Below are 20,743 nucleotides of genomic sequence, written 5' to 3'. Positions count from 1 at the left end.
ACCTTGTCTTGGGGCACTCCATCATAGAAATCAGGCTCTAATACTCTGTATTAACGGAGACAGTGATGAAGAGGGATTGGTATTCAGGATAACACATACACGGATGGATTGCTATTTATTGATGAGCCCACCAGAGTGAAGGCAAGCCTCAAGTCCCCGTCGTCTTTAGCCTCATATAAACTCAAGATTGCTCTGAAGTTGGAGGATCATAAAAAGGAGACTATGAAGATGTCACTAAAGATTATAGCAGGCTAATGAACACACGGGATCATTTAGTCTGTAAAATGTCTGGAAATTATCCTAATAATTCCCACAACTGAAAGGTGATAACTGGTGATGGTGATAACTCCAAAATATGAAATTAAAGATCATATAAAGCAGAGAAAAACCTCATATCTGAGAATCTCGAACCAGCTATCAATCAAGTTATCGTTTGAACCTAATGATGTTTCATCTCGTCTGACTTTCACTCTGCAAACTACAACCTAAATTCCACAGAATTCAAGGATGTCACTGTTAATTCACATCAGCAGCATTTAAATGGCGATGTCACTCATCGCATGACTCCCTTGCCTCTAGTCAGTCAGTGTCGATCAAGTAGCTCCATGCTCTAACATCACAGAATTTGACATCCACATGCTGGCAAGCCTATTTCATGCTTCAGGTCCTTGGAGTAATGGGGGCTGAACTTGTGCGACAGTGGGGTTAGAACAGAGCTTGACAGTGAGCAAAAAAAGAAAAAAAAAATGATCAAAGAGAAAGATAGGCAGTAATCCCAGCCGCATTCCCCCACAATCTGCGTCTGATGGCTTAAAACCCTCTTGTGCGTCTGCGGATGGTATCAGTTGCACTCGCCAGAACTTGCATTGCTGCTCTCAGGAAGACACAAACATACAAACAAACCTCGCTTATGTGCACTTACTATAACTAAAAAGAACGGCACAGATTTGCATTTTCTACTTCAAAAAGTTTTTTTTTTGTGTGGTGGACTGAGCATGAGAGATTTACAACTCTCTTCAGTTTTGGCGGAGTTACATAAGAAGCCCTCACTCTCATTTTCACAGTCTGTACTTGAGCCGAATTGACAGTAATCCATCAAAACAATCTGTTTGCTTTAAAGTCTGTCTCCCGTCTATGATGTGAAAAGCCACAAACAGTGAGATTACTGTCTCTCATGGACTGCAGATGCACAGATACTCGGGACAGCTTTTTCCCATTTCTTCGTCATGGAGATTAGCAGCAGAGTTTCCATGAAACTGGAAGAGGTGCTGCTCGGGTCATGAGGGATGGACGGATGGATGGGAGATAAGATGGATGGTGGGTACAAGGATGGATGGATGGAGCCATTAAAACACGACTGGGGGAGTGAGAGACTGCAAATGAGCCAAGATGGCAGCCCATCTACAGGGGTGACAGTGAAGGTGCAGGCTGGCAACTATCCTCCTTCGTGATGTTCTTATTAGCTCCGTGCTATAAATCATTTTCCAGCATGTTGTTCTAGTAGGCATTCAGGTGGCAAATAATCCTGTGCAAATACACACTGAGCCAATTCTAGGATATTGTGATGGAAGAAATATGCAGTATTTGCTTATTTTGCAAGGTAACTACTTACGTGTGCATTGCAGTCTGAGTCGGTGCACTAATGAACCTCCAGATAGAAGCTACTATTTTATTCTGGACAGCTTGCTCCAAACATGATGAGACTATTAATTGGCTGCATCAGGCCAGGCAATAATTGCTGCCATGGTTGTGCTTGATGAGCTGTGCTGGTATTATAATGTGGATAGGAACATGTCATTCACTCAGTCATGATATGAAATAGCATCTCCTGGAAGTGAATACACAAGCTATCAACATTGAGCTCATTTTGTAACATCTTTTTACCACTCGCTTTTCCATCCGGCTCCATGTCATTGTTAAAAGTTGTTAACATTGTGCTATTATGTTTACCTCATTTCCCCCGCTTGTAACCGTACTGCAAACAAATCAGCAGTTATTTTCGGAGAATAATCTTGTTGTGCATGAGTGGGAGTCAAGTAGATAACAAAGCAACAATTTCCGATGCAATAGTTCTGTTTTGGGGAGAAATTTCTGTGACAGCAAATTCAGATTCAGCTGATCCGTCTTATTAGGTGGGTGAAGTGATTATCCGAGGCACGTAGCTGAAGGTGTTTGGATGTGTGTCCATCCTTGTATGACAGCAGGTGTATGCATGTGTGGGTTTGTGTGCATATAAAGTTGAGAAATGACCTTTGGTGCAGAGGGCTAACAGTGCTGTTATTTATAGTCTGGGCTAAACAGGAGGGCAGACACAGTGTCACCATGGATATTTCATCAAACTGTGGATGACACACACACACGCACACACACACACAAAGTCAGCATACCTGTGTGAGGTGGCTCCTACCACTGTGACGAAACCCTTCAATCACACATCAACTATCATGCATCTGTTGCCAAAAATAAATATTACCACCTAGAAAAGTCTAGACAAGATGACAATGATGATTTGGCAGACAAATTAGAGTGTGAAGGTGCCAAAACAATCCCGGCCGCCTCCTGAGATACTTGATAAGATCCTGGGATGGAAATATTTAGGAAATGGTCGTGGAGTTGCATTTGTTTCCACGGTTCTTAAAATGAGGAGGGCGTCCGCTGACAGCTAAATAAATAAAGCTGCGAGACTGATCGGAGTTACCTTTTCAGTGGCTTCCACAGAGCAAATTCTGTCGTCCATCCATGTATAATTGATGAGCAGAAGAGGAATGGACAGTGTCTGAAAATTGGGATGAATTTGATTTGTGATAGCGGCAGAGTTAACAGCCAAATTAATCTTCTCCTTTAGAGTAAATGTGATTAGGCACAGAGGTTTTCAAACACAAAGAGAGAAGGATGGAACATCACAAAGGCTCCAATCAGTCCATCCTCAGTGAAATGCAAAATTACTTCATGCTCTCAGAAAGAAGTGGCATGGCTCATGATTATGACAGGTGCTTTAAAATCAGCCCTAACTTGATTCTGACAGGCGGCTGATTGTCTTAAAGTCCGTTCTAAGTTGTCTTCTTTGACTGCCGCAATGGCGAACAAAGCGGCGAGCACCTGAGGGAGAGACACTTGCTGCATTCACCTGCAGCACAGGCAGTGAAAGGAGGAAATTACACAGCAAGGACCAAACTCAGCTGCTCTTGCAATTATGCTGTCAAACTGAGGCTGCTGGAAGCGTTGATTGACATGTATGCACAGATGGACATGTGGGTGCCTTCAGAGGAGTTTAAATGCAGGTACAAGCACAATAGCCCTGGCCTGGTCCTGAGTGAGTGTCGGGTCAGTCGGACACTAACAGGCTGTCTAGAAGAAACCAACGGCAGCCTCTGATTTACAGCCTGGTTCACATGGTGTTAAGCCACAGGGTTAAGCCTTCTCTGACATCATGTCACTCATCTGAAAACCCTGCTTTCTTTCTGAGTGACAGGCGTGAGACATAAAGGAGCAACAAAATCTGAAATGATTTGGGGTGTCGTTGCTTGACTGACAGGCCCGAAAGCTGAGAATTTTGTAAGGTTTGATGTGAATTTAACACAGAAAAAGCAGATAATTTCTCAGAGATTCTGCTTGGAAATTATACAGCAGATATGATTATACATGATCTGCTGCTATCCTTACAGGCAGTAATGGCTACATGACTAATTTTGTCCAATTTCAGTTTACAAAGACAGATTGTACATTACCTAAGTGGTATAATCACAGAGGCTGTCACAGAAATGTGAGACGGAAAGGTGAGTAACTGAGCACAATTGCAAATACATAACCACACCTGGGATAGTAAGAGTTAGGCAAAGACAGCCATCCATAGCCTCCAGGTGTTTGTTTTGCTTTGAAAGCACTAATTGTGTCACAACCACACCTCAGGTTTGAGCTTGAAGGATTTAAATGACTCTCGTGAACAACATACAACTCAGTTTGGCCAGTTTTACGTCACATATATGAGTTGCTGGCACATGGAATTTCAGACAGAAAACACAGGGTTTATCTGTCCTGCTGTGTGAACTTTTACCTCTGTGTTTGGCCGGTTTTCAGGCCAAGGTTGAAGGTCAGGTGAGATACCAGTATGCAGATAAAGAATGCAGGTATTTGGAGGCAAAACAGCAGCGAAGAAAACCTAGAGCTGTTCTCACAAATTGCACCGTTTCTCAGCTGTTGTAATTTAATGCTTTGCAGTTAAGATAGTCTGAAACCAGGCTGGCTGACGCAGCAAGAACTCCTGTGTGAATGTAAAATGTGCTGCATTCAGGCTAAAAGTGCAGCCAGCCACCCCAGCCCACAGTGTTTACAATAGAAACAGAGCACAATGACCATGAAAACGCTGTTGTTTGGAGACAAACTTCACTGTACTAGCCCCCAAGACTGTGATCCAGTCATTGAAGGATAGTAAAATTCATTCACAACCTACTCAGATAAAATACTGTGTACTGTTCCTGGAACAGCTGAGAAAAAGTGTGAATTGTGGTCATATTTTTTAAAGTTATAGCCATATGTCAGCAGAATGATGCAAGAAAACACAGATCTGCTGGCAGAAAAAGTCTCGGCTCAAACCAACATGAAAGACAACAGACTTCATGCTAATTAATTAATGGTGGAGTCCCTGCCCCCCCACGTCAGACAACAACAACTACTCTGAGGTCAGTGCAGGTTAAAGTCTCCTAACGGCTCACCAACACGTGAACATGTCGCTCCTCAAGAAAAAGAAGAAGAAATGCAGTATCCTTAGTCCAGAAAGACCCTGAACTAACCACCTTCTCCTTTTCACTGCAAGACCTTTACATGTGCAGGACTGAAACTCACGTCACACTTTCGTCCAACAAGGCACAGAGTGGCAGCTGCACTTGTCGTTTCCGTTCACTCACCAGACTTTCCTTGCTCCCCGTCTGACTTCATCCCCTCCTCCGAGGGGAGTTTTCCAAAGGATTCCAGGATCTGTCAGGTGTGAGCTAGAGACTTTCAGGACAGAAACAAATCCAAAATCCAAAAATCCTCCTGTCTCAAGCGCTCCTCACTCAAACCAGGGACATTTTGTGTATTCTCCCCACCAGAATCGGGCTCATTTGACACCAGGAAATACATCCACGAGCTGCCACTGTGAGTGTACCTGTTCAAAGCAACTCCCACGGGTTCAGTGATACAGTACATTCAGCCCCTCCCCCTCAACTCAAATGGTTTACTAGGTAAGGAGAAGGAGGAGCACGGAGGAGCTGTCACTAGGATTTTCCCACATTATTCAAACACACACACACACGTAAAGATGAGGGGAGGAGCCCAGTGTAGGTGTGGGCTTACAGGCAGGTGAGCGTCGATGTGTGTGTAGTCTAACACCAGCAGGCAACACAGCAACAGGTCTGCCAGCTGCTGACTTGCCTGAGGGGCTCAGTAACTTAATACTTTTAAAAAAACAAATTTAATGACCACCGCAGAGTGAAACACTTGCAAAAGGAAAACGCTGTGGTTTTTTGTTCTTGTCTGCATTTCAGATCAGTCAGTAAAAAACATTATTTTTGTTTGCTTTCAAGGCCATCGGTCCACATTTTTTAAGTATGCTGGACAAACTGGGGAGATAAGGGAGTCATACAGAGTAAAGTAAGCACAGGCATCGCAATAAAGGTTGGATTTAGAGGATGTTGTCGTCATTTAGTGGATTAGAATACAGCTCCCTTTTAAATTGCAATAAACTGGCCATGTTTACATTTCATTGTAAAAGCTATCTTTTAAAGCCCTCTACATTTCAGTTTAATTACATCTTCTTAATTTCTTTCGTTGGCATGGAAAGTAAACAGACTGTCACTATTAGTGCACACAGAGGTGCATGCCTGCTTTATTCACCCACCCTTGCAGTAACATGTAGTTAGATGCAGGTGAGTGAACGATTGATGACTGTGAGTACTCAGACGGAAGAAGCCCCGATTTTAAACAAAGGTGATAAGCCAATGCATTAATGAAGCTCTGTTCATCTGCCTGCAAGGAAGGAAGATAAAAGCTCTCAAAATGAACAGAATGATGAGTCAGACTTTAAATGAAATACCCACAGCTTAAGTGCACACACAGAATCAGTCATACAAAGGCAAAACCGCAGACTGAATGTATGTTGAAGTTGCTGCTTTTTCATCCTTGTAATAATCATGTATAAAGCAGCTTTCTCTGCCGTGCCTTTGTGCATCGAGCTATTATCATTGAGCCTCATTGTAAATAATTCATAATTTACAGGTGAAAAAGTTACATTCAAATGGAACAATTCATTTCCATTTCTTTTACATCTAACACAACACAGGTGAATCCTTCTATTGAACATAATAATATACGGGCCACGCAACTGGTGTGCTGCTGCAAAAATAAAAGCACACAGTCAACCGTAGCAAGAGGCGCCCTCACAGGCCTCCTGGTGGCCTGCGCTAGGTCCATGCTCCATTAATCAACAAGGCCACTTCAGACTCAACCTTACACAGATATCCTTTTAGAATATACTTCCATAGCAGTGCAGCAAAACAATGCAGGTTATGAAAGCTTAATTTCATTAAACTCTCAGATTGGTTTTAATGTATCTATTAATTAATCAACAATAATTAACAACAGAACTATGCTTAATTACAAGCCTCATTAGAGCCTCCATTGCTCAGAAAGACAAGTTCTAGGCTCAGGAAATGTGGACATGTATATTCAATAAATAATTTCATTTGATGGAGTATTTATTGTTTTTACATATTTTTCCAGCTGATGTTGGTTTCAAAAGTCCATGAGTACATATCATTTCAATTAACCATCACAAAAGTGTCTCTGATGTCTGTTGCTATTGTTTCAAAGTCAATCAGCAGCTATGCCAGAACAACTGATTGGGCTCTCCACAGAGTGTGACATTTAATAATCATCCAACGTATCATCCCCTCTCTCTGAGACAATAACGCAGCCAAAGAAAATAATCTCTTGTTGTCTATTGTGTCCGTGCATAATGGACAAAGTGAGGAAATTGAACACTGCCCACTCAAAGGGGTGTTTGTGGTCCACGGAGTGCTGCAGCTCAACTGATCCGCAACAGATTACAAGCTGAAGGTACGGGCACAATAAACTGCTAGCTATGTGAAGCCAAATGACAGCGTGAGGCTTTGTGTTGTTAACATATGTGTGCAGTGAGTATATGATGATTACACTTCATGATAACCGACAAAGGATGCCTCGCAGATAACAGAGAGAGCTGCCGAGTGGCTTTTTGTACTACATAAGTGGAATCCAGTCATTGATTTTTGTTGGACTTGATTGTACCTCTTGTAGTCACGAGGCCATTTCATGAAATGGTAACAAATGCCTTTTAATGCCACTGAAGAGGAAGGCTGCAGTAGTTACACTGGCCATAAAGAACATCATGTGCCCCTGCGTGCTACACATAAATGGTTTAAGATTACAAATCTGTGGATGAGCGATGACTCAGCAATTCTTCCCTGTCTGGAGAGAGGGAACTAGGAAATAGAATGAAAAGAGAAAAAATATAATTGTGTCATTTATCACGTGAAGCTGTGGGTTGTAGAATTATTTAAAGTATCATGCTGGAGTGCATGAGAAATGATTGCAAGGCAGTTCTCTAAACGCTGCATGACCTGGAAGAAGGGCAACATTATGGCAAAGGGGCCTTTACCATCTAAGGTAAGGAGGTCACGCTGAGAGGATACCACCATTATTATCATTGTAGGCTACCAAACTTCTAGCAAAAGTGAAAAAGCTAGCATATTTAACAAATACAATAACTTAGCAGCGATTTACATGAATCACATTTACACAACCATTGTTGCTTGCTTAGTAGATGGCAGACTACAACATAATAATTACGTACTTCGTGCTCGGGACCTGTCGGGACATGCTACCTAGAGTGTAACTAGGAAGTGGTCCAGCTGCAGCTCAGGCCCAGACACTTATGAAGATAAAGTGCTAATCAGCAGGCCTGTTGGGTTTCCTAATTAAAAGAATGTACTTGGCACGCGCTGGCTATTTACACTACATTAAAACAGCATCGAATCACACTACAGGGACCGGTGCACAACAGGAAATTAGCTCTCTGTGACACGCATGGCTTGGAACGCAGGATGATATGCAAGATGAACGCGAAAAAAGCGGCTCGGGTTGAATCGCTGTATGATGCAGCATCACACACAAGCACACGCAAGCACATACCCATGTTTCTAAGTTCTGGGATGCTTGAAGGTGATGAGCTGAGACTGCTATCCCTTAAATGAAAATCAATGGAAGCGGCCAACGTCTCTTTCTCTCTCTCTCTCTGTCTGCAGTCAGTTTACACAATACCTCAGAGGACAGCAGAACCGGCTCACGCTGCCAAGAAGACGTCAACCTTTCATTGTTTATGTGAGAAATAGGAGAGAGTAAAACAGGTACAATGAGAGAGAGAGATTAGAAGTTAATTCAACTCGGGTGCAGGCGAGCATGGACACAGATGGTCAACTTTTTTTTTTTCACTGCAGTTCTTCTCTGTGTCTTGTGAACAAGGTGTTGTCCATCTTATTAATGCCTGTCCTGAGCACCGCCTAACCGCCCTTTGTTATAACAGACAATGCACGTGTTAATGGACACCCTCACTTCATGAAGTCACACTTTCTCGTTTTCCTGTTCCCATGATTTTCCCCACAGCTGCACTGCAAAAACCTTGAAACAACCATGTACGAAAGATCGGAGTCCCAAAGTGTGAACTAGCAGAGAGAAAATGGCCAGCGCACTCTGAGGCCGACAGAGTGGACATAAAGAATGGTCTGAAGTAGGGTTGCATGGTCATACCGATACGTTTCCTTATCTACGATAGCTACCGTATTAACGTTATTTAAATTATACTCACAACAACAAGGAGGGGAGCATATTACTGGAGTAATCGCTAACTGCTGCCAACTGTAGCTGCCTTTAGCTAGTTAGCTCAGTTAGCCAGGAAGCTGAAAGCACCAGGGAAAGTGTTGGTGATTATACTGCTTGAAGAGTTTTGGACTTGGATGGGCCGGGGCTGGCCGGTTGGCACGCTAAACATGCTTTGAAACACAAAACATAAACGTCATAACGGTAAATCTGTAATTTCTTCACATTCTGTTGACAATTTTAGTGACGTTTAAAATGTTTTCAAGCAGAATTCTTACATATTGCACCTTTAAAGATGATTGGAACTCATAATAATAGTAATTAAAGTGTAATACCGTGAAACCGGCTTATTTTTTGAGGTGGTTATTGTACCGCGAAAATCTCATACCATTTTAACCATCGTCTGAACAAGGATTAAATGTTACCCACGCTACAAAAAAAAAATAATAATAATTGGAGGGCAATGTCAAGGTCATGTTGTGGTAATAAGTAGCAGTCTGAGTTATTATAAATCACTGCAGCAGAAAAATGCTGTCATGTTCTCTATTTGAATTATCAAGCATGTATCAAGCACTTCTAGCCACAAGCATATCAGTGAAGTCTAAGCAGGTGTTTTTATTGAGCTGTCAAGGCAAAAGCACTTTTCTACTCTCTATGATTCGGTGCTGATTTACATTTTAACACTTACACATATCAAAATGGGTGCTCACATTGTGTCTATCCTGGAGTCAGGCTCTTCAGAATACAAATATCACTGAGTTGTTTTTTTGTGTGTGTATGTGTGGGTGTGTCGTTATAGGATCAAGATACAAGATCAGTAGCGGAGAGTAACTTAGTGCATTCACACTAGTACTGTTACTAAGCACAGGTTCTTGAGTTTACTTTACTTCAATTTTACTTCCATTTCTTTATACTTCTACTGCACTACATTTCAGAGGTTGATATTGTACTTTTTACTGCACTACAATTGTTTTAGACATAAGACATGTGTTGAAGTTAAATATACTGTTGAATATGTTCAGTAGCCTAAATATGATTTTCATGAGTGTAATTTTTAAACATCCCAACCGGAAAAACTGTATGTAACACTTCAAATGAAGTGTAATTCAATTAACAACATTAAAGCTGTTCACATCGATATTCATTATAGAACAAAAAATGGAGAAGGCTACTCTACATAATGAGTACTTTTACTTTTAGTACATGAAGCGGCTGATATTTCTGTTTGGATCCTTGTGTTCTGGCCGTGCTGAACACGGAACACTTGCATTTGACAAATGACTAACTCCAGAGTTAGCTGACTACTGCATTTTTTAAGTCAGGGCACACTTGAAATAAGTGGTTCACCTACAGAAAACAGCAGCTACACCTCCCACAACTTTTTTGCTCTTTTACCCCAGGCAAAGCACATATGTGAGGAGGGTGGGTCAACAGTAAAATGTCAACTTCAAGTGTTTTGTCTGAAATGACACCTAAGGGTGTGCAACCTTATATTGCTGATCTCCTGTGAATCTAAAAAGTTACTGCACCTTCTCTAACACAGTTCCTTACTCTTCTGGATTTCTCAGTGTTCTCATCGTTACTATCATGCATCACACCTTTCCATGTACTCCTGCGATCTTTGTCTTCATGAGCTATGTCTCTATTCTCCCACCTTACAACCTTTGTGTTTGGTAATCAGCTAAAAGGAACTGGCAGCCAGCAGTGGCCACTCAGCTCTCGTCCAGATCTGCCAGCTCCGATAGCCACCGTCCCTCTCCGCCATTGCCTCCCCTGCCAATTCACTGCTGCCAGACGCCAGCTCAGATTAGCTGCCCCTGGGCCTTTTTAACAGCCATTTGAAGGGCAGGCAGAAGGTATTACAACCGTTGACCGTTCGTACCAGTCGGCTGTTCGCCTCGTGTCAAGACAAGGTGGAATTCAGAAATAGAAAATACACGTCGAGTAGATGGCGCAGTGCAGCACCGGGGTGTAAATCCAAAAACCTAATGAGGTTTAGGTGTTAAGTGAAAAATGTGAAATGGTTATTAGACTGGAAAACAAACACAAGCCAAACACAATGTATTCGGTGAGTATATTGAGAGGTGTTTCATCATTTTGTAAAAGTACTACACTGCAAAGTGTGTATTTGAGTATTTCTTTAAATCTTTTTCAAGCAACAGCAGCAAAAGAGCACCATGTTTCTTCTGGATGTCTGATGTCCTCGGGGTGAGTCCAGACATCCTGCAAAGCGTGTGTATTTCTGCTTGGATGACCACAGATGAGAGTTGTGACGAAGATGAACTGGTACATTCAGATCGGCTGAAGTCGCCAACATCTGCCTGTTGAACTCATGCTCCATCTTTGCACCATAGCATCAGATTTGGAAATGCTCATTCCTGTACAAACCGACACAATGTGTAGGGGAGGTCACACCTCGGCGAAGCCAACAGAACAACTTCACTGGCAATAAGCAGACTTTGGCAGAGCCCGACGCCTACTGACACAGCTCTCACTCCAGTTATACAAGGACAGTCAGATTAATGGACCGAGTACAAGCACAGACACCCAGTGGGAGACACTTTAAAGCCTTGTCCAAATCTCCAAAAACACATGATGAGCAAACTACTTCCCGGATGGCGAGTCAAACGAGTCATTTCATGGGGGGTGTGATGCTCAAAAGAAAAGCATTGGTTGAACAATGGCCAGAACGTTTTTTGCAGAACATTACGATGTCACAGTGAAGTTGACCTTTGATCTGTCATCACTTCATCAGTTTATCCTATCAGACATTTGTGTAAATGTGTTTTGTAAGTTCACCTTTGACATCTGACTACCAAAATCTAATCATTTCATTCTTGAGACCAAATTTCCTTAAGGCGTTGTTGAGATATGGCGTCAGATATTTATAACAGACAAATTCTCAGGAAGGCAAGCTCTTGGCCAGCTCTGACCATCCACTCTTAAAGGAATTTGTTCTTCTCCCATCTGGTTTGAGAGGCAGGCTCCCTACGGCAAAGAGTAATATGCATTTTCCAAGTGCCATGCGCTTAATTTGCTCTAAAATTGTGACTGCACTGTTCAGCAGCAATTTATAATCGCTATCATTTCAATTAATTGATTCTTTATAATGAACGCTAAAAATGTTTTCCTTTCGGTAGTGATTCTGTTGGGACGTCATATTTCCTCTTGTATGATGTGTTTGTGTTGTATAATGTAAATATATAATGTTTACACATTTAATTTACACCTTTGGATGAATAAAATGTATTATACATGGTATTATATTTATCTACTATATATATATGTATATTTACATCATATTATATTATATCATATTTTAATAAAGTACACATTTGTATTTGACGCCACTTGTGTGCTTCGAAATACATTTGGTGTGAGTTGGTGTGCTACTATTACTGGCATATTGAAGGCTTGCTGACCTATCAGACGAAGGTCACTGAATGGACATTTGCGGTTTCTGATCCATTTGCTGAAGAAAAAAGCTACTACTTACTACAAAAAAAATTCAGACAGTCTGAGACCAGGCCATTTTGAGTGCATTGATAACACACATCACACATTCAGCCCTGCGGCGGGCACGCTGCTTGGCAACCATCACTGTGATGGAATGAATGAAAGCAGGTATAGAGTGCTGAACTGACGTGTGCTCTCAGACATATTCTTAGACTTGCATTTCTGATATGAAAGTTGCTTGAGTATGTGAATGATTGATGGATTAATTGAGCAGCACAGCTTCAGATCTAAATTTAGATTACAATGGAGCATGTGGCAAAGTTAAATGTAACACTTTGGGAGGTCAACTTATTTATATATACCTTGGTGGGGCTACCTGCCTCTGAAAGAAATTCTATGATAAAAGTGAAGAAGAAAACAGCAGGAGGCAAATAATGCTTCTTTTGCTCGAATCAAGTCTTGAAATGTGACTTTTTGACTTTTTGACCTTTGAGTCTCACTTGTCAGCCGACTTTAATGAAGCAGTTAGAAAATGACAAAGACTGCAGACAATCAGACTGCTGCTCTACTCCCTTTGTCAGTTTCAACCTCTCAGTAACCTTTAGTGGAAAGGCCAGAGGAAACACAAGCACACAGAAAACCCCTTTGACTGTTAACGTTGTGTAACAATTTTTGAGATGTCATGAGATCACATGCCTGTGGGTCCACCACTACTTGTCTACGATGATTATGTCTCCTGTAACCTCACATCTGTATTACCTTTTCTCTTTTTTCTTTAGTTGTATGAGTCTGGTTGGGTTATGTCAATACTGGGCAGGATTTTGATCAAAAAGTGAGCATGACCACTTCCAAATCTTATTCTGAGGCTGACAACACAAACAAGATCCAGTTATTGCGTTCTAGCGTAATTAAATGAGTCACAGTTATAACAAGTCTAACTACAGCCATTGTGTCTGATCGTTTCTGAGTAGCTGTTTCTAATGTGTGTAAATTACAGTGGAGAGGCCAGAATATTGTTGCTGGAGGCAATTTAAGTGCCACTCTCCCATTGGCCATAAGAGGGCTGCGGTGGGGGCAGCGGAGTGTCAGCATTTGGAGAAAAATGAAAGTGCTCAGCAGAGACCACTCCACACATGCACCCACACCTACTCATACACCCTCACAATGTCACTTTCTTTACTGTTCTTTTGTTCATTTGCCTCTACTCCCTCCCTATATGACTTTCTCTCGTTCGCTCATCAGAATAGATTTGCAGGCGACACAACGTCTGTATGAGATCTTTCACCTTCTCATCCTCACGGTGCTCTTCACTGTACTTTCCCCTCTCCTACTCTGTCTCACCTTCCCTCCTAAGCCTATTTTTTTTCTGGACGCTCTGTTTGCCCTTTTTGCACTGACCTTCCTATTTAAACAAGCCCACAAGCCAAAGCTTCACCCAGCTTAGTTAATGCAAAAGCAGCACCTGTCTCCATAATGATACAGTGCTCACTGCTTACGTTTGTTTCCGCTCTCCTTCCCCGTCTCTCTGTCTCTCTCTTACTGCAGACCTGAGATGAATTTGCTGATAACACAGCCCGAGTTCCCTGTTCTCATTCTGATGAAACTTGTGGTGATATATGTGGCCTTGGCCACTGCAGGGGTTGTTGGTGCGTATGCGTTCTTCCTGAGTCTGCACATTTACAGCAACCCAGGAAATGACCACAGACCTAAAGCACCAGCTGGTTCACGCTGAAGGAAACTGTGCACATACAGTGTGATAACTTGTGCATGAATTAGTCTCAACTCATCAAGTACAGAATCGGATCTTTTGACTTCCAAATGACACGCAAAGAATGCAATTATACACAACTGTAATTAAATCGTTCAGCATGTTCTGTAATTTGATTGATTGGACACCTGCACAAAAAGCTCTCCAGAGGTCAGCAGTGGTGGAAGAGGCTGAGATCTATTACTCAAATAAAAGTAGCAATACCACAATTACAAAGAAACACGCCATTACAAGAATTCAGCCTGCATTCAACATCCTACTTAAAGATGTATTTTATGCATAAGTAATATAATTTCTGCAACAAAATGTCTAAAAAAGACTAGACCTTTGTTATATATTTTATTAAGTTGTGTACTTTATCCCAAATGCTTCCAATAATGTTCAAACACAGAGAAATAAGTACTTTTATTAGAAGTAGAGGTTTCATTGTATTGCCTGTCGTGATCATTTCTGTCAGAGAGTGAGGAGGAAATCGTCAAACAAGACTAAACGAAACTTAAATAAAACTTTCACACATCACGTCGTCTGTGAACATTTCTGCCTGAGTAACATCAAATAGATTTTCATTAGCATTGGTGGTTGTTTTACAATGAAGACAACAACTCCCATGATCAGTTGCTACTTACACCTTTTGTTTTGTGTTGATTGAATGACCTCGAGTGGAAGAAATTACATACTGTGCGTTTAAGTAAAAGTACAGAAGTAATTGCAGCTAAAAGTACTTCACAACTCTATAAACTGTTGAGTAGTTAAATCTACAATTCAAAACATGTTTTAGGTTTCAAATCTTGCAATGAAAAGTAACTTATTACTAAGGCTGTCTGATAGATGTGGTGAAAGGCAATATTCCAGTTTTAAATGTGTGTAAATTATCATCAAATGGAAATACAAATACAAGTACCTCAAAATTGTACTTACTGTACGTGCAGGAGTTGAGTAAATGTACTCATTCACATGCAACCACTGCAGATCATTATAACATATGGTACAATTGTACTAATATACCATTTTAACCAATAAGCCACAAACATTGTTCCCATTCTTTCAAACAACGACACGTAAACTCTCTCATCTCGACATCGACAGACGCTAATAGGAGAGAAGAGAGAACTGGCAGCCAAACAGACCTCTAAAGCAGGACACTCTAATGAGGCAAAGGGCCCCTGGGGGCTCTCTGGGTGACACTAGAGATCCATAGTAGAGCTGGCAGCCTTACAGGATCCAAAATCCATGAGATGTGTTTGTACTGGGGCCATGATAGTTACTTTGATCCTCTCAACAAGACTCCATCTCCTTGGAAGAAGCTTTTGTCATGGGCGAGAACATGGAAACAGACCGCAGATAGACTACTGTAACTGTTTCTGTCTGGAGAGCTGATGATGCCGATGTGAGATCCGTCTGACCACCCACTCGGATAAGAGTCTGGAGATAAATGAAGGCTTTCAACTTTATAGACTGCTTTTTGGGATGATTCACGGTGACTGAGCACTAACAGCAGAAAACAGATGAGTATGGAGTGTGATGGTATTCACTGTTTTGTAGCATCATTTTACAGGAGGACCGGAAGGCATGAATGAATTAAATGTTAAGCAATAACAATTCAGACTGTCCTCAGATGAACCATAAGAATGTCTTCAATAGCTGAGAGCCATGAAATATGTACACAGGCAACTACTCAGCTCACTGAGTTAATAGATCTTTTTTTTTTTCATGAATTTTCATCAGTTTATAATTCACAAAATGTTAGAGTATGCTGCAAGAGGCTTAACAGTACAAATATATGATTATAATGGTAGAAGTAGAAAGTAGAGTGACCAAAAACCATGATCGTGTGGGTTTAAATCTAAGAGTTATCAAAGATGCACATTTTAAATTACTCTAAAAAAAGTGAAAAATATGTGAAGTATCATTTGCCTAAATGTCAGAGATCACTATGTGCACAGTTAAGATGTGGTATATTACCACTGCACGTTGAAACAGGAAGATACAGAGGTGTGCAAGAAGATGAAAAAATCTGTTAATATTGTGACCTAAATGAGGTGAAGAATGACATTCATCTTATTTCATACTGTCCTTTATATCATGATTTACAACAAATATTGTTTAAAAAAGTTTATGTTCCGGATTTAGATTTGATAGTTATTGAGAATGGAGCTCTAATTCAATACCTCTTTGATGATGTTTTTGCATTTTCTGAATATGTCTCCAAAGGATGGGATAGTAGGAGGACAGTGGCACATAATAAATACATTCCTCTCTTCTGGACTGAAGACTACTGACTTATTAACTGGATCAAATATACAGATTTGGCACTAATGGAGGCAGATGTAGTTTTTGATTTGTTTTGTTTTACTTTTTGTTCTTGTGTTTTGATTTGGGGAAGGTCTACTGAGTTAGATGATGTCTCTGTTCAGATGTTGATGTACCGTGCTACTAGATGATGGTGGATTAACATGCCAGAATGTTTGATTGGTTAGTTAAAGTGTCAGAATAATTCCATGAGGGATGGGTCATGTAAATGACCAGACACGAAAATAAAATATCCATTATTCATTCATTCATTCATCCATTCGATTCTTACGTAATGTCCCTTTAACAAGAATCAATGAAATGTGAATTCATTTTAGTAAAATGTAAAAAAAAAAATAAAAAAAAAACTGCTTATGAATTCAATCAAAATATTGGATTTTTCAGCAATTACTAGCTTTTCAACAGGTGTGAATCTTACACTTACTGACACCATGTAAAATTGTTATGTTCTTCTAACAAATACATTGTATGCATTTCAATGTATACTTAGAGCATTTTCAGCCAGGACCATTATTACTCACTATATTATTACTGTGCATGCTGCAGTGAGAGCTATAATTTCTGCCCTGCTGCTCCATCCAAGCATTTCAAACTGCACCGAAATATCAAAACGTTGGACAATTATTGTTATGTTCCTGCTTCAACAGCAATGCGCACACAAAATAAAGGCTATGCCTTAGTCTGGGTATTTCAAAAATACTGTGTGTGATGTTTCTCAAACACAAGACTTGTTGGGCTCATTGGGCTCAGCCGTTCGCAAGAATCATGTGTAATGGATGCCCATTGCTCCCATGACAGGTGCAAGCTGCAGATGCTGAGAAGGGAGAGGAGCAAATTACTGCAGAGATGCTCCTCTTGTTCTCACTCCATAATGAAATCCTGGTTCACCTTTGGTTAAAGCCCTTTATCTCAAATTCCAAGCTTTTGTAGATTTCCTCAGGGCAAAAGGTGTTTGCAGGAGCAGATGTCTGGGTATAAACTGTATATTGTATATATTTGCTTTGGTCTTTCATGAATGCATATGTATGCCCTGCCTTGCCACAGCATCCTCCCATCGTGGCACTGCAGGAAAAAAATCACCATTTTAAAGTCAAACAGCTTTGGTTCAAGAGAACTGATTAGGTCTTACCTTTGTCCAGGGAGGCGTCGGGAGAGTTGAAGTCCATCAGGCTGCTGATTTCAGTCTTGTAGCAGAGGTCAGTGGCCGGCGGCTTTTGCCTCGGCTGGGAAGATGGATCTGGGAGAAAAACAGATGGCGCACAGGGTTAACTTCACAGATAAACAGTGGAATTCATCTTTGTTTGTGGAAATACCAATGGAGCTGAAGAACATGTAGCAAGTTATTTGAAAACAATAAACAATTTAAATAAATACACAGGAAGGAATCAACCTGTCTGACCTTTTCACATACAGTACATCTCCCACTGACCATGATTGGCTTAACTTGTTTTTCTGTGTTTGGTTTCTGTTTGTAGAAGCATGTACTGTAGAAGACACCTACAAATGGAGCACTAAAATGTATCTCTAAAATTCATAACGACCATAAAGACAGCAAGAGCAAAATGAGAAAAAGAGAGAAGAAGCCAAAACTGCGTGAATGAACGATACATTAAAGTCCTCATCAGTCTAAGTTTTTCTCTATGCAAAGAATCCGAGAAGACATTTGGGAAACAAAATGATTAATGCAGCACACACCACACCATCCCTCTCAGTACGCACATAATGAACTTTTACTCCTCACTCCTTACACTGTACTAACTCCACAGTAGCTCACCATTTATCAACATAGCTACTGTCTCTGGGGGAAGCAGGAACGCGCCGCTGTAGCGAAAGCGTACAAGCTTAAACACATGCAGGCGCACAAACAAAGACGCTACTTTGAGAGACTGCTGAACATAAATATTAGCATTTTTATGACCGGAGTGTGATTTGATTTCTGGTGAGGTTCAGTGGTTTCTAATATAGTTTTGGCCAGCCTCACTGGTGGCATGCAGAGAATGCATATTGAATGCATTGCTCCGGGTCAGCTCACATAAAACTGCTTGCTAAAATGACTCTGTCACTTCAACATGTGCAGTCTACTTCTGCCGTCTTCCTGGTCCAGCCCACGGACGAATGGAGAGTTTTATTCCGAAGTAAAATTCACAAAAGGTCACTCCAAGTGTTACTGTGCCACTTTTTGAAGAAAAGTAGTCTTTGGTTGGCAAAAAAATGAAAAAATATTAAAGGTTTTAAGATTCTGCTGGCTCACACACACAGTAAAGTTCACATTCCATCTCTTTCACATTACTTTTCCACCTCTGCTCCTCCTCCTCCGCTTCCTTCTGCCATCAATCCACCACCCACCTACTTCAATGCTGTTAATTGCAGGTTGAATTATTTGCACTAATTGAGCACAGATGTGTCTGTGTGAAGAGCTCGAGGTCTAGGTGTGTGTGTGCTAGCTGTCATTATGGCGAAATTATTCATCACGCTTGTTGAGTTGGACATTATAGGGCAACAAATAACAGCCTGGCTGCCTGTCCCCACCTGAGGTGATTGCTAAGAGGGCTGTTTTTTAAAACTGTGCACTTTGCCACCCATCACCTTGCAAATGTATAATTTTTTCAAGCTAGCCCAGAGTGCAGCCTTTGGCACCAGGAAAGCAGTTGTCACTTTTTTTTGATTAATGTTAAAATTCACAGCACATACTTATCTGGTAGCTTCAAGCTGCAGCTGCCCAGTAGCCTCATGAAAATGTTTTATCTTCCCTGCATCGTGCCCTTGACAGGCTTTCACCAACATTTAGAGACTTACCAAGGGAGAAGGGAAAGAGTTTAGTCAAATAAATGCAAAGGAACAAGTTTGCTTGATGGGGTTGGAGAGGAAGAGCTGTTATGAAGAGGAGTGGGGGAATATGCTGCAGAGAGTGAGCTCAAGTGTGACTTGACATTTTATTTACCGTATATGCAGTGAAGTTAGGTTGAAACTAAATTATTAGGTGAGAACCTTCGAAATGGCAGCAGACAACTCTGCACGCTCCATAAGTCTTCACTTCCTGAGAAACTCAGCTAACTTTAGGTCGGATTTAACTCGGGCATTTTCATCAATTCCGGCTTTTTCTGCCTCAGGTGAGTCCTCGAGTCTGAAGGGTCTAAATAAAATGCGTAGTGCTGTCCTTGCATCGGATATAAAATATACACGAATGTGATATTGCAACTGATACAATACCTTACTTGTAACCAATTAGGCTTTACCACAGCTCACCTGCATTCTGTTATTGGACTGCTAGACCATCAGTAACTTTCTATGTTAACCTTATGCACAATTTGCATTCGTATTTCTTTACTGTATATGTATATGTGTATACCCATAATAACCCTTTATCTTCAATTTGTAATTTTATAAAATGGTATTATTTTTACCATATATCCTCCACAGTAATCATTATCCTTGAACTGTCTGTCATTTACTGGATATGATATGTTAAATCCTATAATTGTATAGTATTAGCATATAAATAGTATGGCTAGACTGTAACTTCACAGCTGTGTGTTCATTATTTTATTCATGTTTTCAATTGTATATTCTAGCTTGTTGTTTATTTTTAGTCTTACACTCTTACACTCAAGTATCTACTCTATCTATTGCTGTTGTCAAAAATATCAAGTAACATCAATAGTGAATATTCTATACTGTTTCAATACTCATTTTACACAGTGTCGATACTGATACCTCCTCCCACTGTCTTGACTCTGGTCAGAAGAAAATTAATTAAAATGCTTTTGCTCAACACACAGTACACAAGCCTTGTTATATTTTTCTTCAATAAAAAAAAAAAAATTGCTAATCCTACCTTTCCCTCAATGTTATGTTATTTTCCCTGTGGTATTGAACATGGCACTGCATGTCAATATTTTTCAAGGTATTGTGTCAAAGTAAGAAATTCCAGTATTGTGACAACACTGCTGAAGAATCTATCTGATAACAAAGAAAATGTTTATCATGCAATTCTTTATTGTGAGAGAGATTTTCCACTTATGATGGCACCAAACAATGCAAACCAGAGATACACAGAGCCACAGTTGACCCACAAGCATAGAGAGATGGATGTTCTCCTACATTGCAGCCGTACTTTATGATTGTGAAATAATTTTTCAGAGAAACCTTGCAGAACCCTGCAGCTTTAAGATACAAGAAGAAACAAATCATTCTCACTTGCTCAGCTGCAAACATTTTTTGATGATTTCTTTTGCCTGGAACTGTAGATCAATTGGATGTTAGAGGTCAAGAGAGAGAGAGTGCTATACTTATTATCCTTTCAGCTTTCAGACCTCG

General features: G+C 40.7%; 1 protein-coding gene across 5 annotated transcripts in view; it reads right to left on the bottom strand.

Annotated features, from left to right (window-relative positions):
• Positions 1-20,743, bottom strand: part of LOC311265729 (kazrin-like) — a 182,388-nt gene that overhangs the window by 37,859 nt on the left and 123,786 nt on the right. For all 5 annotated transcript variants that reach the window (XR_014623609.1, XR_014623610.1, XM_084367695.1 and 2 more), the window contains exon 4: positions 17,556-17,663. Coding sequence is in view for 3 of the 5 variants with exons in the window: in XM_084367695.1 (XP_084223821.1) it covers positions 17,556-17,663 (108 nt within the window). In the remaining 2 variants the exon portion in view is untranslated. The remainder of the gene's footprint in view (positions 1-17,555; positions 17,664-20,743) is intronic.

This window comes from Pagrus pagrus (assembly GCF_965226575.1).
Source record: "Pagrus pagrus genome assembly, chromosome: 11".
Classification (NCBI taxonomy): domain Eukaryota; kingdom Metazoa; phylum Chordata; class Actinopteri; order Spariformes; family Sparidae; genus Pagrus; species Pagrus pagrus.
This window is presented reverse-complemented; position numbering and strand designations above follow the sequence as displayed.